The sequence below is a fragment of the Cnephaeus nilssonii genome (assembly GCF_951640355.1).
Source record: "Cnephaeus nilssonii genome assembly, chromosome: X".
NCBI classification, from domain to species: Eukaryota; Metazoa; Chordata; class Mammalia; order Chiroptera; family Vespertilionidae; genus Cnephaeus; species Cnephaeus nilssonii.
Window position 1 is genome coordinate 116,610,849 of NC_137071.1, and position 16,555 is coordinate 116,627,403.

The following is a 16,555-nucleotide window of genomic DNA, read 5'->3' on the forward strand; positions in this document are numbered from 1 at the left end:
GTAGGATGATAAGCTGGGATATGGGGGCAGGAAACCAGTGAGTATACTGTAGAAATGACGCAAGATATTTTATGTTATGAGGTTTTATCATATGGTTACTAAATCTCCACTTAATACCCAACTCAACTATTAGTGTGATAGAAGCAAAGTTGTCATTATAACATTTAGCTCTAGAGAAATATTCTTTGTTCAACTCCTTTTGGTGGGTAAGTTGACAAAGCAAAGTGATAACTACTTTCCAGTTCTTTTGCTAAAACTGTATGTACCTTGGCAGCCTCTGTTCAACTAAAAACATGCTGTAAAATATGTGACTCCTTTCCTTTATTGTAGAAAGTTGTTAGTAACACTTGAGTCTAACAGAACCAGACTGAGAGGAAAATACTCCTTTAAACTGTGTAGATGGAATACTGTTTATAAGACAACTCTATCATATCTACACTCTTCACTGAATAGAAAGGCAGAAATGATATGTGGGAATTTGCTTTTTGTATGTTTTCTAAGACCTGTTTTCTTGCATCTGGGTGCTGTCACTTTTCAGAAAGACTTTTTCTTTGCATATGGGTTTTGGTTACTTACTTTTCGAGAGCCAGTGACTTTCATTTCATACACATCGATAGTATAATTTGTTCTACGTCCATAAGTGTCAAATTGGATGTTTCCAGTCATTCCCTGTACTTGCACCTGGTAGAAAGAAAAATATAAAACTTTAAAAGAGCACCACATTATTGCCTTCTAGGTCCCTGGGATGAGGTCTGATGATAGATCTTGGAGTCTTGGAGAACTTTTATATTGAATCATTGAGCTATTTATCCACCAGATTATGTCTAGACAGATCTTCATTTTCTCCCCAGTATTTTCTAGATATACCTTGTAATTATGAAGCTTTGAGTAGGTGTGATAGGCAGTTACCTAGATGATACAGTGAGGGCCCTATCACTACTTTTTCAGGAGCCTGAAATTTCCATTTGTCTCTTCTTAAAGGAGTAGCCTGAAGAGTAGTCCTAACAAGGGTAATGCATTTTTCTAAACTGTAAGTTCCTTTGGGGCTATGGCTTATCTTAGTATTCCCAATATCTGAACATAAATTGGTTTCATAACAGGGCTCTGGAGCTCCTGAATTCATATCCTAGATTCATCACTTACTAACTGTATGACCTTGGGTATGTTCCTTAATACATTTTTATTTCAATGTCCTAGTCTGTAAAATCCTAAAGTACCTATCTTTTTGAGTTGAGGAGGATCAAATGAGTTATACATATGTAATGTTTAGAACAGTGGCTGACATATAGTAAGCATTGCAATACATGCCAGGTTTATTGATAATTATTATTAATCAAAGCGAACTTAGTTCCATTTCTTGAGAGGGTTACACATTTACCAGCTGCCATGGTAACAGGGTGAGTTTTTCCTCTTATTTAATTTATGCCCAGCTATAGACAGGTAGGATAGAGCTAGGCCATAGAGGGATAATCTTTACACTGATGAGATTGGTTAAGTCTGAGGAATCAGGACTATGGAATACTAGATAAGAAAGCTAGAGATACTGGAACAACCTGGAAACCTATTTGGGATGCCAAATGCAGATTCACCTGTGCCACAATTTTCCCTGGATCTGGGCCCAGTATTATGCACTAACTAATAAGAGGGCATCTCTGCTGGGTGGAGAGATTTCCTTACTTTACAGTTTAGCGATACTACATGAAGACCCTCTATAGATATAAGTCAATATTGTTATACCCTTGAATTGCTCATTTGGTGAGTAAGGGTTGAGGAATTTGCTTTAAGGAAAAAGGATATGTCTCATTTTCCTAGGAAGAAATAATGGAATACTTTTTCTTTATTTTTTGTTAATTCTCACCTGAGGATATTTTTCTGTTGATTTTTAGAGAAAGTGGAAGGGGGAGAGAGAGAGAGAGGGAGGGAGGGAAGAAAGGAGGGAGAGAGAGAGGAGAGAGGAGAGAGGAGAGAGAGAGAGAGAGAGAGAGAGAGAGAGAGAGAGAGAGAGAGAGAGAGAGAGAGAGAAACATTGATGTGAAAGAGACACATTGATTGGTTGCTTTGGTTGCTTCCTGCATGCTCCTTGACTGGGGCAGGGAATGAACCTGCAACCCAGTTACAAGCCCTTGACTGGGAATTGAACCCAGAAACTCTTCAGTGCTTGGGTTCATGCTCTGCCACTGAGCCACATGAACCAGGACTGGAATACTTTTTCATCACTTATTTGTCTTAAGTGACATGCTGTTAAGCATGTCAGAAGTAGTAATGGGCTTGTGCTGCAGAAGGGAAAATTGATGGCAAATATTAGGGAGCATAGTTTTAAAGTTGAAGGGGACTTGTCCACCACCAATAGGAAACTGGAATTCCTATTGAAGGAGAAATGCTGCAAAGTGACTTCCTGAAGACATGGTGATTGTCCTACTGATCCAACAAACCTAAGCACTATTGTTAGCTTAGGCTTGCAGAGAGGGTGATGTCACACTTCAAGTTAAAGAAAAGGGCCTTTGTTGAGATAGAAATTGCTTATGTAGTAGAATGAATCTGGTGCATTCTGTGATGCATGAATGGTCTATTCTTTACAGCCTATTTTGAACATTGAATTCCAGGAGAGGATATAGGCAGGACAGAGACACTGGCATAGGAACTTATTAAGGAAATTCTTCATTACTGAAAATAGCAAAGTTTTCAAGTCTCATTGAAAATTGTATATTTCTAAAGTCCAAGCCTATATAAACATGATATGCAAATTGGACAACAGTCTAGATATGTCCAATAGATTTCATACCCCATGATTAGAACTTTTGATGAGGAGAAGTAGAAATGAACTCCCACTCAGAGAGAAGTCTATTTTTAAGGATGTGATTGTGAGTTTCCCATCATTTTATCTGGGGTATTTTCTTTAATTCTACCCACCCCCATCTCAGTCTATATTAGGTATTTCTCTTCTGGGTTCCCACTGCAACCTCTGTAGAACTTAAAATAGCATTTTAATCATCTATGTATTTCCATCTCCCCTACTATGTTGGGAGCATCTCAAGATGAGAGACATTCTTTTTCTGTGTTCTCAGCTCAAATGAGATAGAGCAGGTGCTCAGTAAATGTTTACTGAAAAAGTGGACAAATCTCAATGACTTAACATTGTGACATATTTCAGTAGACTGGGCTGAGGCAGATCTTTTTACTATGTCAATTGTGAGGAGAATGATTACCCAATTTGCAAGTGGCTTTAAGTTCTTTGAAAGCATTTGTTTACACATTAACTATTTATATGTGAGCTCCCCTCATCTTATTTCATGTTTGCATACTAACTTGGAGCCTGATACATGGTTGTTAGTGCTCAATAAATGTTTACTGAATGAATAGTGTGCTTATTTACTCACTAAAACAGGCCCCAGAGGAACCTCTATCAGGCAATGCTTTTACCAGATTTCTGTAAAGGAAGTGACTGATTTATTGAGCAACAACTATGCACTAGTCACAATGAGGGATGCTTTTACATCACACATTCTTACTTTTAATTAACTCAAATAAAATGAGATTTCTTTTAATACAATAAAACCTTTTAGTATTTCAGATAATTCTCCCTTGAAGTCCCTCTGAATGGTGGAGTTTTTACTGAGCATTTATCACCAGGGATCTTCCACTATTGAAAAAAGTTGATACTTTCCAGCCTCTGGAGTAATAGGAAGAGGCTGGCCTGTAGAAAGAGATAATCAAAGAGAGCCAGCTACACAAATTCTTTTGATTGTTTGATCATTAGGGCCTGGGGAGAAAGGTTACTTACCTGGCTTATAACTTGAACTTTATCAGTGAGTTAGACATGTAGGAATTATTTGTGCAATAATATAATTAATCTTTTTTACTAATCAAATTAATTTCTTATTCTTCATTCTGGTAGCTGTTTTCTATCCTCCTATATCAGTGATGGGCAACCTTTTGAGCTTGGTGTGTCAAACTTCGCCAAAAAACTGAGCATAACTCGGGTAGTGTGTCACTTTGAGGAAAAAACATTATTTCGCAAATGTTTCATCCTCGGCATGCGGCCATGTGTCATCAGAAATGGCTACGCGTGTCAGTGCTGACATGCGTGTCATAGGTTCGCCATCACTGTCCTATATAATAAAGAGGTAATATGCAAATTGACCGTCACCACAACACACAAGATAGCTGCCCCCATGTGGACACAAGATGGCTACCACAAGATGGCTAGACAGTTGTGGGTGATCAGGCCAGCAGGGGAGAGAAGTTGGGAGGGACCAGGCCTGCAAGGGATGGCAGTTGGGGGTGACCAGGCCTACAGGGGAGGGCAGTTAGGGGTGACCAGGCTGGCAGGGAAGAGCAGTTAGGGGCAATTGGGCTGGAAGAGGAGGGAAGTTAGGGGCGACCAGGCAGGCAAGAAAGGGAAGTTAGGGGTGACCAGGCCAGCAAGGGAGGGCAATTGGGGGCGACCAGGCCTCCAGGGGAGGACAGTTAGTGTCAACCAGGCTAGCAGGGGAGGGCAGTTAGGGGCAATTGGGTGGATAGGGGAGCAGTTAGGCATCAATCAGTCTGGCAGGCAGAAGCGGTTAGGGGGTGATCAGGCAAGCAGGCAGGCGAGTGGTTGGGAGCCAGCAGTTCTGGATTGTGAGAGGGATGTCCGACTGCCCACCGGGATTGGGCCTAACAGGCATTCGGACATCCCTCAAGGGGTCCCAAATTGGAGAGGGTGTAAGCTGGGCTGAGGGACACCCCTACCCCCCCCCCCCCCCGTGCACAAATTTCATGCACCGGACCTCTAGTTTGGGGAATATAGTTGTTTGTGTCATGAGTGGGGAGTCAATTGGAGATGCTGGAACTTGCCCCTTGAGGTTTCGAGGCTGAAAACTCCTTTTGATTCACTCTGAGTGATTTTTATATTTCACTCATCATTATGTTTCACCTGACAATACAAATCTTGTAACTGCTATGAAGGTTGAATTTAATTAACTGCTCTTCAAAATTGTGCCGTGCTACCTCCATAAAATGACAGTTAGGGCATTTGTTAGGGAACTGACATAATGACATAAAAATCTGCATAATGAAAGAATGAGTCATATCTCTTTCTTGGAGAAAGACACAGGGGCTACTAACCCCTTTTGATTGAATGCTTCCAACTTGGCAAACTTAAGGCAGCAGTAAGAGAGCCAACTACACAAAATTATGTGTTATGAGGCTATTATAAAATCTTTGTTGCTGGGTTGTGCACAGAATTATCCAACCATTGCCTATCTCTTTGTTTATTTAGATGTCCCAAACATCAAGACAATTAAATAAGTAGAAATAAGAAAGTCTTGTACTCTCAAAGGCTCATTGTAATGCATGTAGGCACATGTAGTATAAATCAAAATATTCAGAAAAGAGCTCTTACTTGGAAAACTGCAATGAATGGGTGATACTGGTCCTAGTGTAAATAATGGAATCTGTTCAAAGTACACTGCTTGAAGCCTTAAATGACCTCCTACTCTGTACATACCAAAAACAAGTGACCTATTTGACTGTCTATCCATTGATTTCTTATACTTTTATTTAGGCTTTTGGGGTGGGGCATTGGGGAAAGCCTCTTAAGTAGTCCTGAAAATGGGTCATATTCCTGTGTTTCATCATGTAGAATAGTATAAAGGTTCTTTTGGCAAGAGAAATACTATCACATTGATGTAGTCCAAAGTACATCCAGGCTAAACATTTGTCTGGTAAGACAGAGGATGTTGTTGTCCTTTGTAATGGTGTACCTTGAAGGTAGGAGCTTCATATAAAATATCTCAGTTCCCCTCAATAACATATTTCTGGAAAGTTTGAATATTTTGAAGTCATTTACAATGCCAGCCCACAACTTTTTATGGTACTGAGTTTGATTTAATACTTATGGTGTGGCACAGAACTAAATATTCATTTGTCCCAAATTTGCCCTTTTTCAAGCTTCAAGGGAGAAACTTTATTTTTGGATTTCTAGATTTTGATGAATAAATATCCATGCTTATCTTTATGCACACTCTGACATTCTATAGACTTTGATCCTATTCCTGTAAGTATGTATTTTCTCAAGATTGAGGTCTCATTTTTTTGTCTTTATAAGTTTTCCCACCCCAATAATCCATTGTGATCATTACCATTTTCAGAGCTCTCTCGATATCAATTCCTTGACTCCAGGGCACAGCAGGATTTGCTAAGCAGTCTCCAGCACTGCCTCTCCGGGACACATCCACTCGCTGCCTCCTCAGATAGCGGAAAGCTTCTGCTATGACCAATATTGCATCGTGTGTCAACGCAGATGTATACTGAAATGGATGCATAGAAAACAAGATACCATGACAAATGATGCCCTTGAAACTTGACTTCTTTCTTATCATTTCCGTTCATCCATACCTCTTGCTTTACAAAGTCATCCTCTTAATTATTTGAATCAAGAGATCTCTCTGGACAAGGCTGACTTTGATTCATTCTAGAATAATGTGTACACATGTTAAGATTACTAAGATCATATGGCTCAAGGGAATCTTTCTCTTGTTCTCAATACAGTGTTTCATATTGACTGAGTGACTACTAAAAGGCCACATCCTTTATAAAGAAAGAAAAACATGTTAAGTTAAAGGATAGTATATGTAGAATGGAGAGGAAACAGCATATCCTAAAGCAAGACTGGGTTATTGCTGTTTCTAATAGAAAATTCAGATCTGGTGTTTACGTAGGGGAAAATGAAAATAGCTAAATTAGACAACTTGAAATTAATTTGGAGGGAAACATTAATCATTTCTGTCTGGACCACATTTCTGGTGAGCTAGGACCCCTGGCCAGCAATAAATCAGTTTTTGTTTCCTGGGGGAAGCAAAAACTAAAGCTGGTTTTTGATTGTAGAAAATTATAATTGTTACTGAGTTTTAAATCTGATAACATTGATAATTCACAGGCAATAATGCATGATGCTACCTTTTTCAGGCAAGAACACTTACTTTCTATTCCTTGGATACATTGGTATGCATCTATTGGAATTGAGGCCAGTTACTTAAAACAAGGGATTGGATTATCTGCAATTTGACATGGTGGATAAATGAACCAACATTTGATTAAAATAAGCTGGCCCCTGTTTTGTAGATGGTGACAAATACTGGTAGAATATAGAATTCTGTTGCTTTTTTAAAAAAATGAAACAAAATATTCTAGGGGGAGTTGTATTATATATAGTACATCCAAATACAATTGGGAGTGAATTTATTGTCATCTTTACAACTATCAATTTACTTTTCTGACTTTTTCATGTTACTGTTCTTTCAGGAGCAAAACATCAAGTATGACTATAATAGGGGGCATATGTTCTTTTCATGAAAAAAAGAGAGATCTTTATGTCTGTCCATCCTAGCACTACATAAAGTGAACATGGTGGTGGTTTTACCCCAGCTGCCTTTCCAAGCCATGCCAGAAGAGCTATTTAATATTCTGTTTCAGCTTCTACTTACCAATGTGTGATCATGTAAAAAAGCCCCCAGAGGAAACATTCATAACATATAGACTAAATTAGGCATCAGGGTTTTAATCTCTAGATAATTGTATTTCCTAGTAAAAAATATTGCACATTATTATATATTGATTTCAGAGAGGAAGGAAGAGGGAGAGAGAGATAGAAACATCAGTGATGAGAGAGACTCATTGATTGGTTGTCTCCTGCATGGCTCACAGTGGGGATTGAGCCGACAACCCGGCATCTGCCCTGATCAGGAATCAAACCTCCTGGTTCATAGGTCGACACTCAACCACTGAGCCATGCCGGCCTAGCTGTACATCATTTTTAAAAGTGGGCTTTTCTCTGATTGATATAGAGAAAGGTTTCATAATGATTAGTACTAAGCAAAAAAAATCTGAAAGTGATAACCATCTATTTAAATATTCCATTTTCTTAAGTTATTTGAAGAGTTTTACATATAAGCCTTAACGGTTCTTTTCAGCAGGTTTGAAGAACTTTACATTATACATACCAAGAGCTATCAATGAATAATCCAGAGCTGAGATTGTTTTCCTTCCCTTTTGTACAACCTCAAGAACTTCTGAAGAGGCATAAACTACTCTGTAGTAGGCTTTTCATACTTTTACCCTGTACACTTTTTTGTGTGTGCCTGACACATTTTAGGTACTCCCTTAAATATTGAATAAATAAAAATTTCTTCTCTATTATCTGCTAAATATAAGGATGGCAAAGCAGTGTATAGGCAGTTTTATGAAAACCTAAATTTGTATAAGCTCACCTGAATGTAGTGGATGGATTTAGTACATAGAAAATATTTGAATGATCAGGGAAATGCAAATTAAAACCACAATGAGATATAACCTCATACCTGTTAGAATGGTATTATAGAAAAGACAAAAATAACATGTGTTGGCAAGGATGTGGAGAAAAGGTAACTCTTGTGCACTGTTGGTGCGAATGTAAACTGGTACAGCCATTATGGAAAATAGTATGGAGTTTCCTCAGGAAATTAAAAATAGAACTACCATATGAACCAGAAATTCCATTTCTGGGTATTTATCTGAAGGAAATGAAATCACTATCTTGGAAAGATATCTGCATTCCCATATTAATTGCAGAAATATTTACAATAGCCAAGACATGGAAACAACCTAAGTGTTTATTAGTGGATGAACAGGTAAAGAAGATGTGGTATATATATACAATGAAATATTATTGAGCCATAAAAAAGAAGGAAATCCTGCTATTCACAACAACATAGGTGCCCCTTGAGGATCTATGCTAAGTGAAATAAGTCAGACAATGACAAATACTGTGTGATCTTACTTATATGTGGAATCTAAAAAAACCTGAATTCATAAAAATAGAGAACAGATGGGTGGTTGCCAGAGATGGGAGTGGGGGTGGATGAGGGAACTTGGTGGAAGTGGTCAAAGGGTACAAACTTCTAGTTATGAGATAAATAAGTCCTTGGGATGTAATGCATGGCATGGTGACTGTACTGTATTGTATTTTTGAAAGTTGATAAGGGAGTAAATCTCAAAAGTTCATATTATAAGAAAAGTAACAATGGTGGTGATGGATGTTAACTAAATTTAAGGTGGTTGGTAATCATTTCATAATATACACATATATAAAATAATTATGTTGTATACCTAAAACTAATATGTTATATGTCAATTATGTCTCAACTAAAAATATAAAATAATCATCTTTTAAAAAATTGACTACAAAGGATTCATTATAGGGATAGTGACCATATTAACCGAGACATATGAGGACACCTGATTTGACCATGGGACAAAATGTTTTAAAATTGGACTTTCCTAGAAAAACATGGCATGTATACTATAATCTCTACAGCACAGAATACCACTTAATTAGTGAATGGATTAAATGAATAAAAATTATGTTTAACTCCAACTTTTCTAGAGCATACCAATTATATAAGGTAAGGTCCTACTTGTATTATATTCTGATGTGACCCATTCAGGGTGGACCTGCCTAAGTGATCCAGAATGTATTTCCTGGTCTGTATCCCCATTGTTCTCCCTCATTTTGTTTTTGCCAGGAAGGATTTGAGGATGGGTATCTTGAAACCATGAGAAAAGAAATATTCCCTTCCCCCATCTTTTCTTTGTTTAGAGAAGGGTCTTCACTATACTTTGACCCCTTGCTTGATCACAGAAATCCCATAGCCATAGTACACATATACTTTCACTGTATCAGGAAGGAAGAACTTAAAGTTAGTTTCATAATTGAATCAATGCACAGAGGGAATGGTTACTTAAAAAACAAGTTAAAAATAAAAAAAATACATTTGAAGGATACTTTGTGTAACATGAATAACTTTCCTCTAATTTATCTGTTTTAATTCCCCATTTTTAAATAATAGAATTTCTAGCCTAAGGGAACACATATGAAAAATGTACACTGTAAGCATAGCTTTCTACTTTTAATATTCTTGATTTCATAAAAATGAACAATTTAGGTAATCTAATTATTTTTAAAGATACTTTTTTGCAGGCAGGAAAACATTTCCGTTCAATATATGTACAGTATAGGCAACACATACTCTGTATTAGAGGCTAATTCACTTGGGTGTGCTGAAATTCATGAAACTTATTAACACAAAACAATCACATAAATAATGTAAAATCTAATTTTCTGTTTCAGATTATCAGTCTCCCTTAGCTATTCCCACTGCTCCAAACTTTTGTCTGACTCTGGTTCTTGTTATATTTTAAATTGTTATGAGCATATTATAAATGAAATTCATTACAAAGTTAAGTTAACATTCCCCAACACTGGGTTTTAAAAAGACCTCCTTTTTATTGTATTTTTATTTGGGAGGTTAGTTTTCAAATGCAGCAGCATGACCTGCGGTTGTGTTTTACCATACTTAAAACACTTTTGAGGGAAGACCACTTGATCACAGAATGACTGTAAATGTATAAAGACTATACTGAGATGCTTTGAAAAGCTGGCCTAAGGTGTTTACATTCTATGGAACATTACCTTTAGTGGTGCATTCTTGGCTTCAGGGAATTCCCTTTCATCCAGTCTCACCCAGCGCTGTATGAACTGCTGAACCATAGGGTTTTCATTGTTGACAATCTGGAATCCTGTAATATTAGCTCCCCCATGCATGACTCTTTCTAGCAAAATATCAGTAAAACCCTAAAAAGAGATAGAAAAAGAATCATGATTGTAGGACGTCATGAGTTTTTATGTACAGTGTCTGTTGATTAGAATGCGAAGGGAGAAATGAAAGTTCCTTCTCTAGGATCACTCTTTAATGTAACAATGAAGAAAACCCTGGGCACAATGTTATATGCCAATTATATCCCAATAAAAACAACAATGACAAACAAAAAACAAAACAAAAAAAAAACACCAAACACCTGGATATGGACTAATTCTTAAGGTACTATGTCTCTGAAACTACAAGCATTCTGGAGAAAATAAGCATTCTTCCATTTTAGTGACTGTGTGTTTATTTAGTGTAGCTGTGCCAAGGACAAACATATGTGCCAACTTCAAGAAAATGTTTTGATTTGTTTCATTTACCTGAATAATTAGGGTTTCTTCATTGAGTACATATACAATGCTTCATGTAACTGGACAATATTGAAAAAGTTTGACCCCAACTAGAGGAATAAAATATTTTCTTCAGCTTAACATGCCAAACACAGAAGATTGCTTTAGATTCTAATGATGATTACTTTCAACATTTGTGACATAGAAATACCAAAGAGGAAAACTGATTGTTTGGTTGTATATGATGGTACAAACTGCAGGGTATGTCTCACATGTGTGTATAAATGAGTCTTGACATCTACTTCATAGCACCCACCATTTTCTTCTCTTGCTCTGGCTACAGTCTGGTGTCTCTGCCACCTCATCCTCCTGATGGAATCTCTTCAGGCTCACATCAAGCCATCTCTACCTGGGCACCACCAGTTCCACTGGGCATTGCTATTTTCTAGGACTCCTCTCCCAGGAATTGCGCTATTTTTGCCGGATACCTGTCTCTTGCTAATTACTGCTGATGCATTTGGGTCCTCAATGGGCTGAAGCCAACATTTATATTCATAAAGAAATGAGGAGAACTCTTCCTCCCTTAATTAGATTCTCCTTCCCAACATTTTAGTATAAGATTTTCAAATATACAGAAAAGTTGAAAGAATAATACAGTGAACACCCATATAGTTACTACTCATATTTTACAATTAGTATTTTCTATTTATTTATCAATCCATTTCATGTTTTGGATGCATTTCAAAGTAAGTTGTAGACATTTCTTTACTTCACAGCAAAAGACTTCTGTATGCTGATCATTAACTAGAATTCAATGTTTGTTTGTAGTCCCCTTCCTTCCTTCCTTCCTTCCTTCCTTCCTTCCTTCCTTCCTTCCTTCCTTCCTTCCTTCCCTCCTCCATTCCTAACATTTCTTCCTTCCTTTTTTATTCTTTGTTGAGTAAAAATTACATTCAACAAAATGCACATATTTTTTAAATTTTCAGTTACAGTTTATATACAATACTAGAGGCCCGGTGCACAAAATGCATGCACTTGGTGTGGGGGGGGGTCCCTCAGCCCGGCCTGCACCCTCTTGAAGTCAGGGAGCCCTCAGAGGATGTCTGACTCCCCACAGGAAGTGGGCCTAAGCTGTCAGTCGGACATCCTTAGCACTGCTGTGGAGGCAGGAGAGGCTCCCACCACTGCCACTGTGCTCGCTAGCCATGAGCCTGGCTTCTGGCTGAGTGGTGCTCCCCCTGTGGGAGCGCACTGACCACCAGGGGGCAGCTCCTGCATTGAGCATCTGCCCCCTGGTGGTCAGTGCACATCATAGCGACCGGTCGTTCCGCCGTTCAGTCGATTTGCATATTAGCCTTTTATTATATAGGATTGTATTACTTTCAGGTGTACAACATAGTGACTCAACATTTATATGACTTACATAGTGATCCCCTCAATAAGTCTAGTACCCACCCAGCACCATACATAATTATTATACTGTTATTGACTATATTCCCTAAGCTGTACTTTACATCCCTGTGACTATTTTGTAACTGCTAACTTGTGCTTCTTAATCCCTTCCCCTTTATCATCCATCCCCTCAACCCACAACCTCATCTGGAGACCATCAATTTGTTTTCTGTAGCTATGAGTGTTTTTTTTTGTTTTGTTTATTTTGTTTTTAAAATTCCACATGTAAGTGAAATAATATAGTATTTATCTTTCTTTGTATGACTTATTTCACTTTGCATAATGTCCTCTAGGTCCATCCATGTTGTTGTAAATGGCAAGATTTCACTTTTTGTTATGAATGAGTAATATTCCATTGCACATATGTACCACATCTTCTTTATCCATTCATCTATTGATGGGCACTTAGGTTACTTCCATATATTGGCTATTGTAAATAATGCTGCAATGAATATAGAGATGCATATGTTTTTTTTTTGAATTAGGGTTTTGGATTTCTTCAGACATATATTCAGAAGTGGAATATCTGGGTCATATGTTCTATTTTTTGAGGAACCTCCACACTGTTTTCCATAGTGGCTGCACCAATATACAATCCCACCAACAGTGCATGAGGGTTCTCTTTTCTCCACATCATTACCAACACTGTTGTTTGTTAGGTTTATTGATAATAGCAAGTCTGACAGGTGTGAGTTATATCTCATTGTGGGAAATGAAAATCAAAACCACAATGAGATATTACTTGCCCCCTGTCTTTTAAAAAAATATATTTTTATTGATTTCAGAGAGAAAGGGAGAGGGAGAGAGATAGAAACATCAATGATGAAAATGAATCATTGATTGACTGTCTCCTGAACACCCCTGACTGAGGATCAAGCCTGCAACCTGGGTATATGCCCTGACCGGGAATCAAACTGTGACCTCCTGGTTCATAGATTGACACTCAACCACTGAGCCACGCCGGCTCCTATCCCCCTCTACCCCCCCAAGTCTTAAATGTACCACCCAATGAATTTTGATAAATGCATATATCCATATTGCTAAAAAATTCCTGTTAGTTCTCTAACGTTTTCTTTTTTGCTTTATAAGTTTTTATTGAAGTATAATAATCACATAGAAAAGTGTATCTATCTTTTTAAAAAATATATTTTATTGATTTTTTTACAGAGAGGAAGGGAGAAGGATAGAAAGTTAGAAACATTGATGAGAGAGAAACATCAATCAGCTGCCTCCTGCACACCTCCTACTGAAGATGTGCCCACAACCAAGGTACATGCCCTTGACCAGAATTGAACCTGGGACCTTTCAGTCCACAGGCCGACGCTCTATCTACTGAGCCAAACTGGTTAGGGCTAGAAAAGTGTATCTATCTTTAAGTATATAACCTGATGAATTTTTACAAACTGAACACATGAATGTAACTAATATACAGAAGCTCCCCCTCTTGTGTGCTTCTCTAGTCACCACCCTTACTTCCGTTTCTTTTAATTTTACATTTCTTTAACATGGGTAACAAGGTAGTCTTAGAAAACATTTTAGCAAAAAGCTTTTTCAGTTATTACTTACAGCCCGCTTCTTCTTCCTTTTACAAGTGGGATATGAGTCAATGGAGACTGGACAAAGCCAAATATTTTGCATCACCGAGTGTCATAACTCCTTTCAGATAATCACAGTGTTTGTAAAATTAACATTAACTTGTTAGGATGAGTTTTCTTCCAAAGGCTTCCTTCATGAAATAAACTAAGACTCAGTGTTTTCTCCCATTTCCTCCCCCTGCACTGTAATCAGTAGAGAGGCTTGCTTGTGTATGAAACCTACCCGAGGCTCCAGTGGGGGCTTAAGCCTATTACCCAACTCCCCACTCCTACCCTCTAAACATATCCATACTAATAAAAGGGTAATATGCCAATTAGACTAGATAGACCGGGATGTCTTCCAGACAAAGCCGTGGCAGAGGGCCGAGGGCAGGCAGCCGTGGTGGCCGGCAGTGGCAGCAGCAGCTGGGTGATGGGGGTGGTGCCTTCCCCGATTGGCCTGGTCGCCTCCTGCAGAGGGAAGCCGTCAGTAGGACATCCCCTGAGGGCTCCTGGACTGTGAGAGGGGGCAGGCCTGGCTGAGGGTCCCCCACCACAGTGCACCAATTTTCGTGCACTGGGCCTCTAGTATGCAAATAAAGAACCAAGGACAAAACTTTAACAAAGGTCTTTAATTCATTTACTGTGCCAAACCATATTTGTCAATTAACAAGTATTATAAAAGAACATTGACCAACTTCCCACCTCCCTGCTGGTGGGGGTAAAGAGAGGACTCTCTGGTGCTCTCCCACATCTTAAGAGCCTGGGCTGGAAAAGTGGAGCTCCCTTCCTTGAAAGAAAGGGGCTGAGAATGCTCTGCCACCATTCTGGTCTCCAGAGTCAACCGCCACAGCATGTACTAGGATGCACTATTTCTTGTGCCTCTCACACTTTGATAAACATCTTACCCCTGTTTACCTAATAGAGCATGTTAAAATGACAATGGAGAATTAGTTAAAGGGAGGGAGAGAAAATATGCCAGAAATCTCACGTCTTCCTTATAGTGTAAGAACCAGCACTTCTGTTTACACACCACGCCACTCCTTTCCAGAAAGGTTTCCCCTCACTGCCCTTCTCTTGGTAGGGTTAATAAAATGAAGGGTCCAACTCGAGTTCACCTTACCAATCACCTCCACTTACTCCCAGGAGGCTTCACTCTACCACATAGGCCCCACATATTCCCACTTGGGTGTCTTCTCCAGTAAACATATTGTAATTTAGAAATATCTTCATAGGTATGCTCTGCACTCATCTTTCTACCACTCATAAAGCATACTACTGAATACCTAGAAGTTTTTCTGTCAACCAATGTTTTATGACAAATATACCCAGAAATGAGTTCTGGCACACCGCAGACTGGAATCAACCTGGCTGTTCTCGGGGGATGAAATGTGTTCATAGCAGGACACCAGTGGCACAGAGACCCTGCCATCTTTAAGACCGGAACTACTAGAGACTAGAATCCTAACCTTACCACCACCCAGTCTGGTCTCAGAAGCAAACCTGGTCACTACAGCCACTCTGGTAGAAGACCTGCCACCCCAGCTGCAGATGAACGAACCCTGAGACCTCCACCTCTAAAAGTGCGCCGCTGAAAGCAGTAAGTACAACCTCCCCCTCCCCAGTGCCAGAACTCAGGATTCGTCGCGTCCCCAGCCCATAGGCACCCAGGCACTCCACTACCCAGGAAGTGCTTGGGAACCACTGAGAGCCCCTGAGGAGGTGATTCTGCACAATCAAGGGTGCGCGGCCCTGCAGTAGAATCTCTGAACTGCCTCTTCCTAAATAACTGCCCACGGACACCCCTGTGGTGCAACTTCAGTGCCAGGGTCCCTCAGAGGGCGTCAGAGCTTTGCACGGCGGGCGCGCCACCAGTTCGCGCACACTCAAGGGCGGGCAAACTCACGGCCACAGCAAGGGAAGGCGCCCCGAGCCCATATATCCACAGAGTCCTCTGGGGAGCTGCTTTGAGCCCCTGCTGGGTGTGATTCTGTACAGCCAAGGACGCGCTCCCCCACAGCAGAAACTCTGAACTCCTTTTTGCTGAATAACTTCCCACATACAACCTAGCTGTTTAACTTCAGTGCCAGGGCCCCTCAGAGTGCATCAGAGCTCTGCACCTGCAAACACACCTCCACACAAGCGAATTTACAACAGGCAGGCACCCTGAGCCCATCTACAAACAAGGTGCTAGTGGGAGCCACTGGGAGCTCTCCCAACAGATGGTTCCTGGGTGTCACTGTGAGTCCCCACTGGACATGCACGATCTTAACTAAGGGTGCAAGACAGCAAAAAATGGGACACTCCACTCCATAGCTGCTGACTTTTAGACACCACTTTTAGTTGTGCCTCTCAAGCTCGCAGGCCTACATCAAGAGAACCCAAGTAGCTCAAGTAGGGAGCTACACTAGATTACCAAGCCCAGGAGAACTGAGAGATTACACCAGTAGCACCATCCCCAAAAGAACCTGGGTAGCAAAGCAAGCGGATCTACAATTAAAACATTACAGGAAAACAT

At 39.6% G+C, this 16,555-nt stretch overlaps 1 protein-coding gene across 1 annotated transcript in view; it reads right to left on the reverse strand.

Annotated features, from left to right (window-relative positions):
- Positions 1-16,555, reverse strand: part of GRIA3 (glutamate ionotropic receptor AMPA type subunit 3) — a 373,784-nt gene that overhangs the window by 100,805 nt on the left and 256,424 nt on the right. Inside the window, exons 6-8 of the mRNA XM_079764724.1 lie at positions 10,490-10,651; positions 6,123-6,290; positions 577-681 (exon numbers count right to left, since the gene is read on the reverse strand). Coding sequence (XP_079620850.1) covers positions 577-681; positions 6,123-6,290; positions 10,490-10,651 — 435 coding nt within the window. The remainder of the gene's footprint in view (positions 1-576; positions 682-6,122; positions 6,291-10,489; positions 10,652-16,555) is intronic.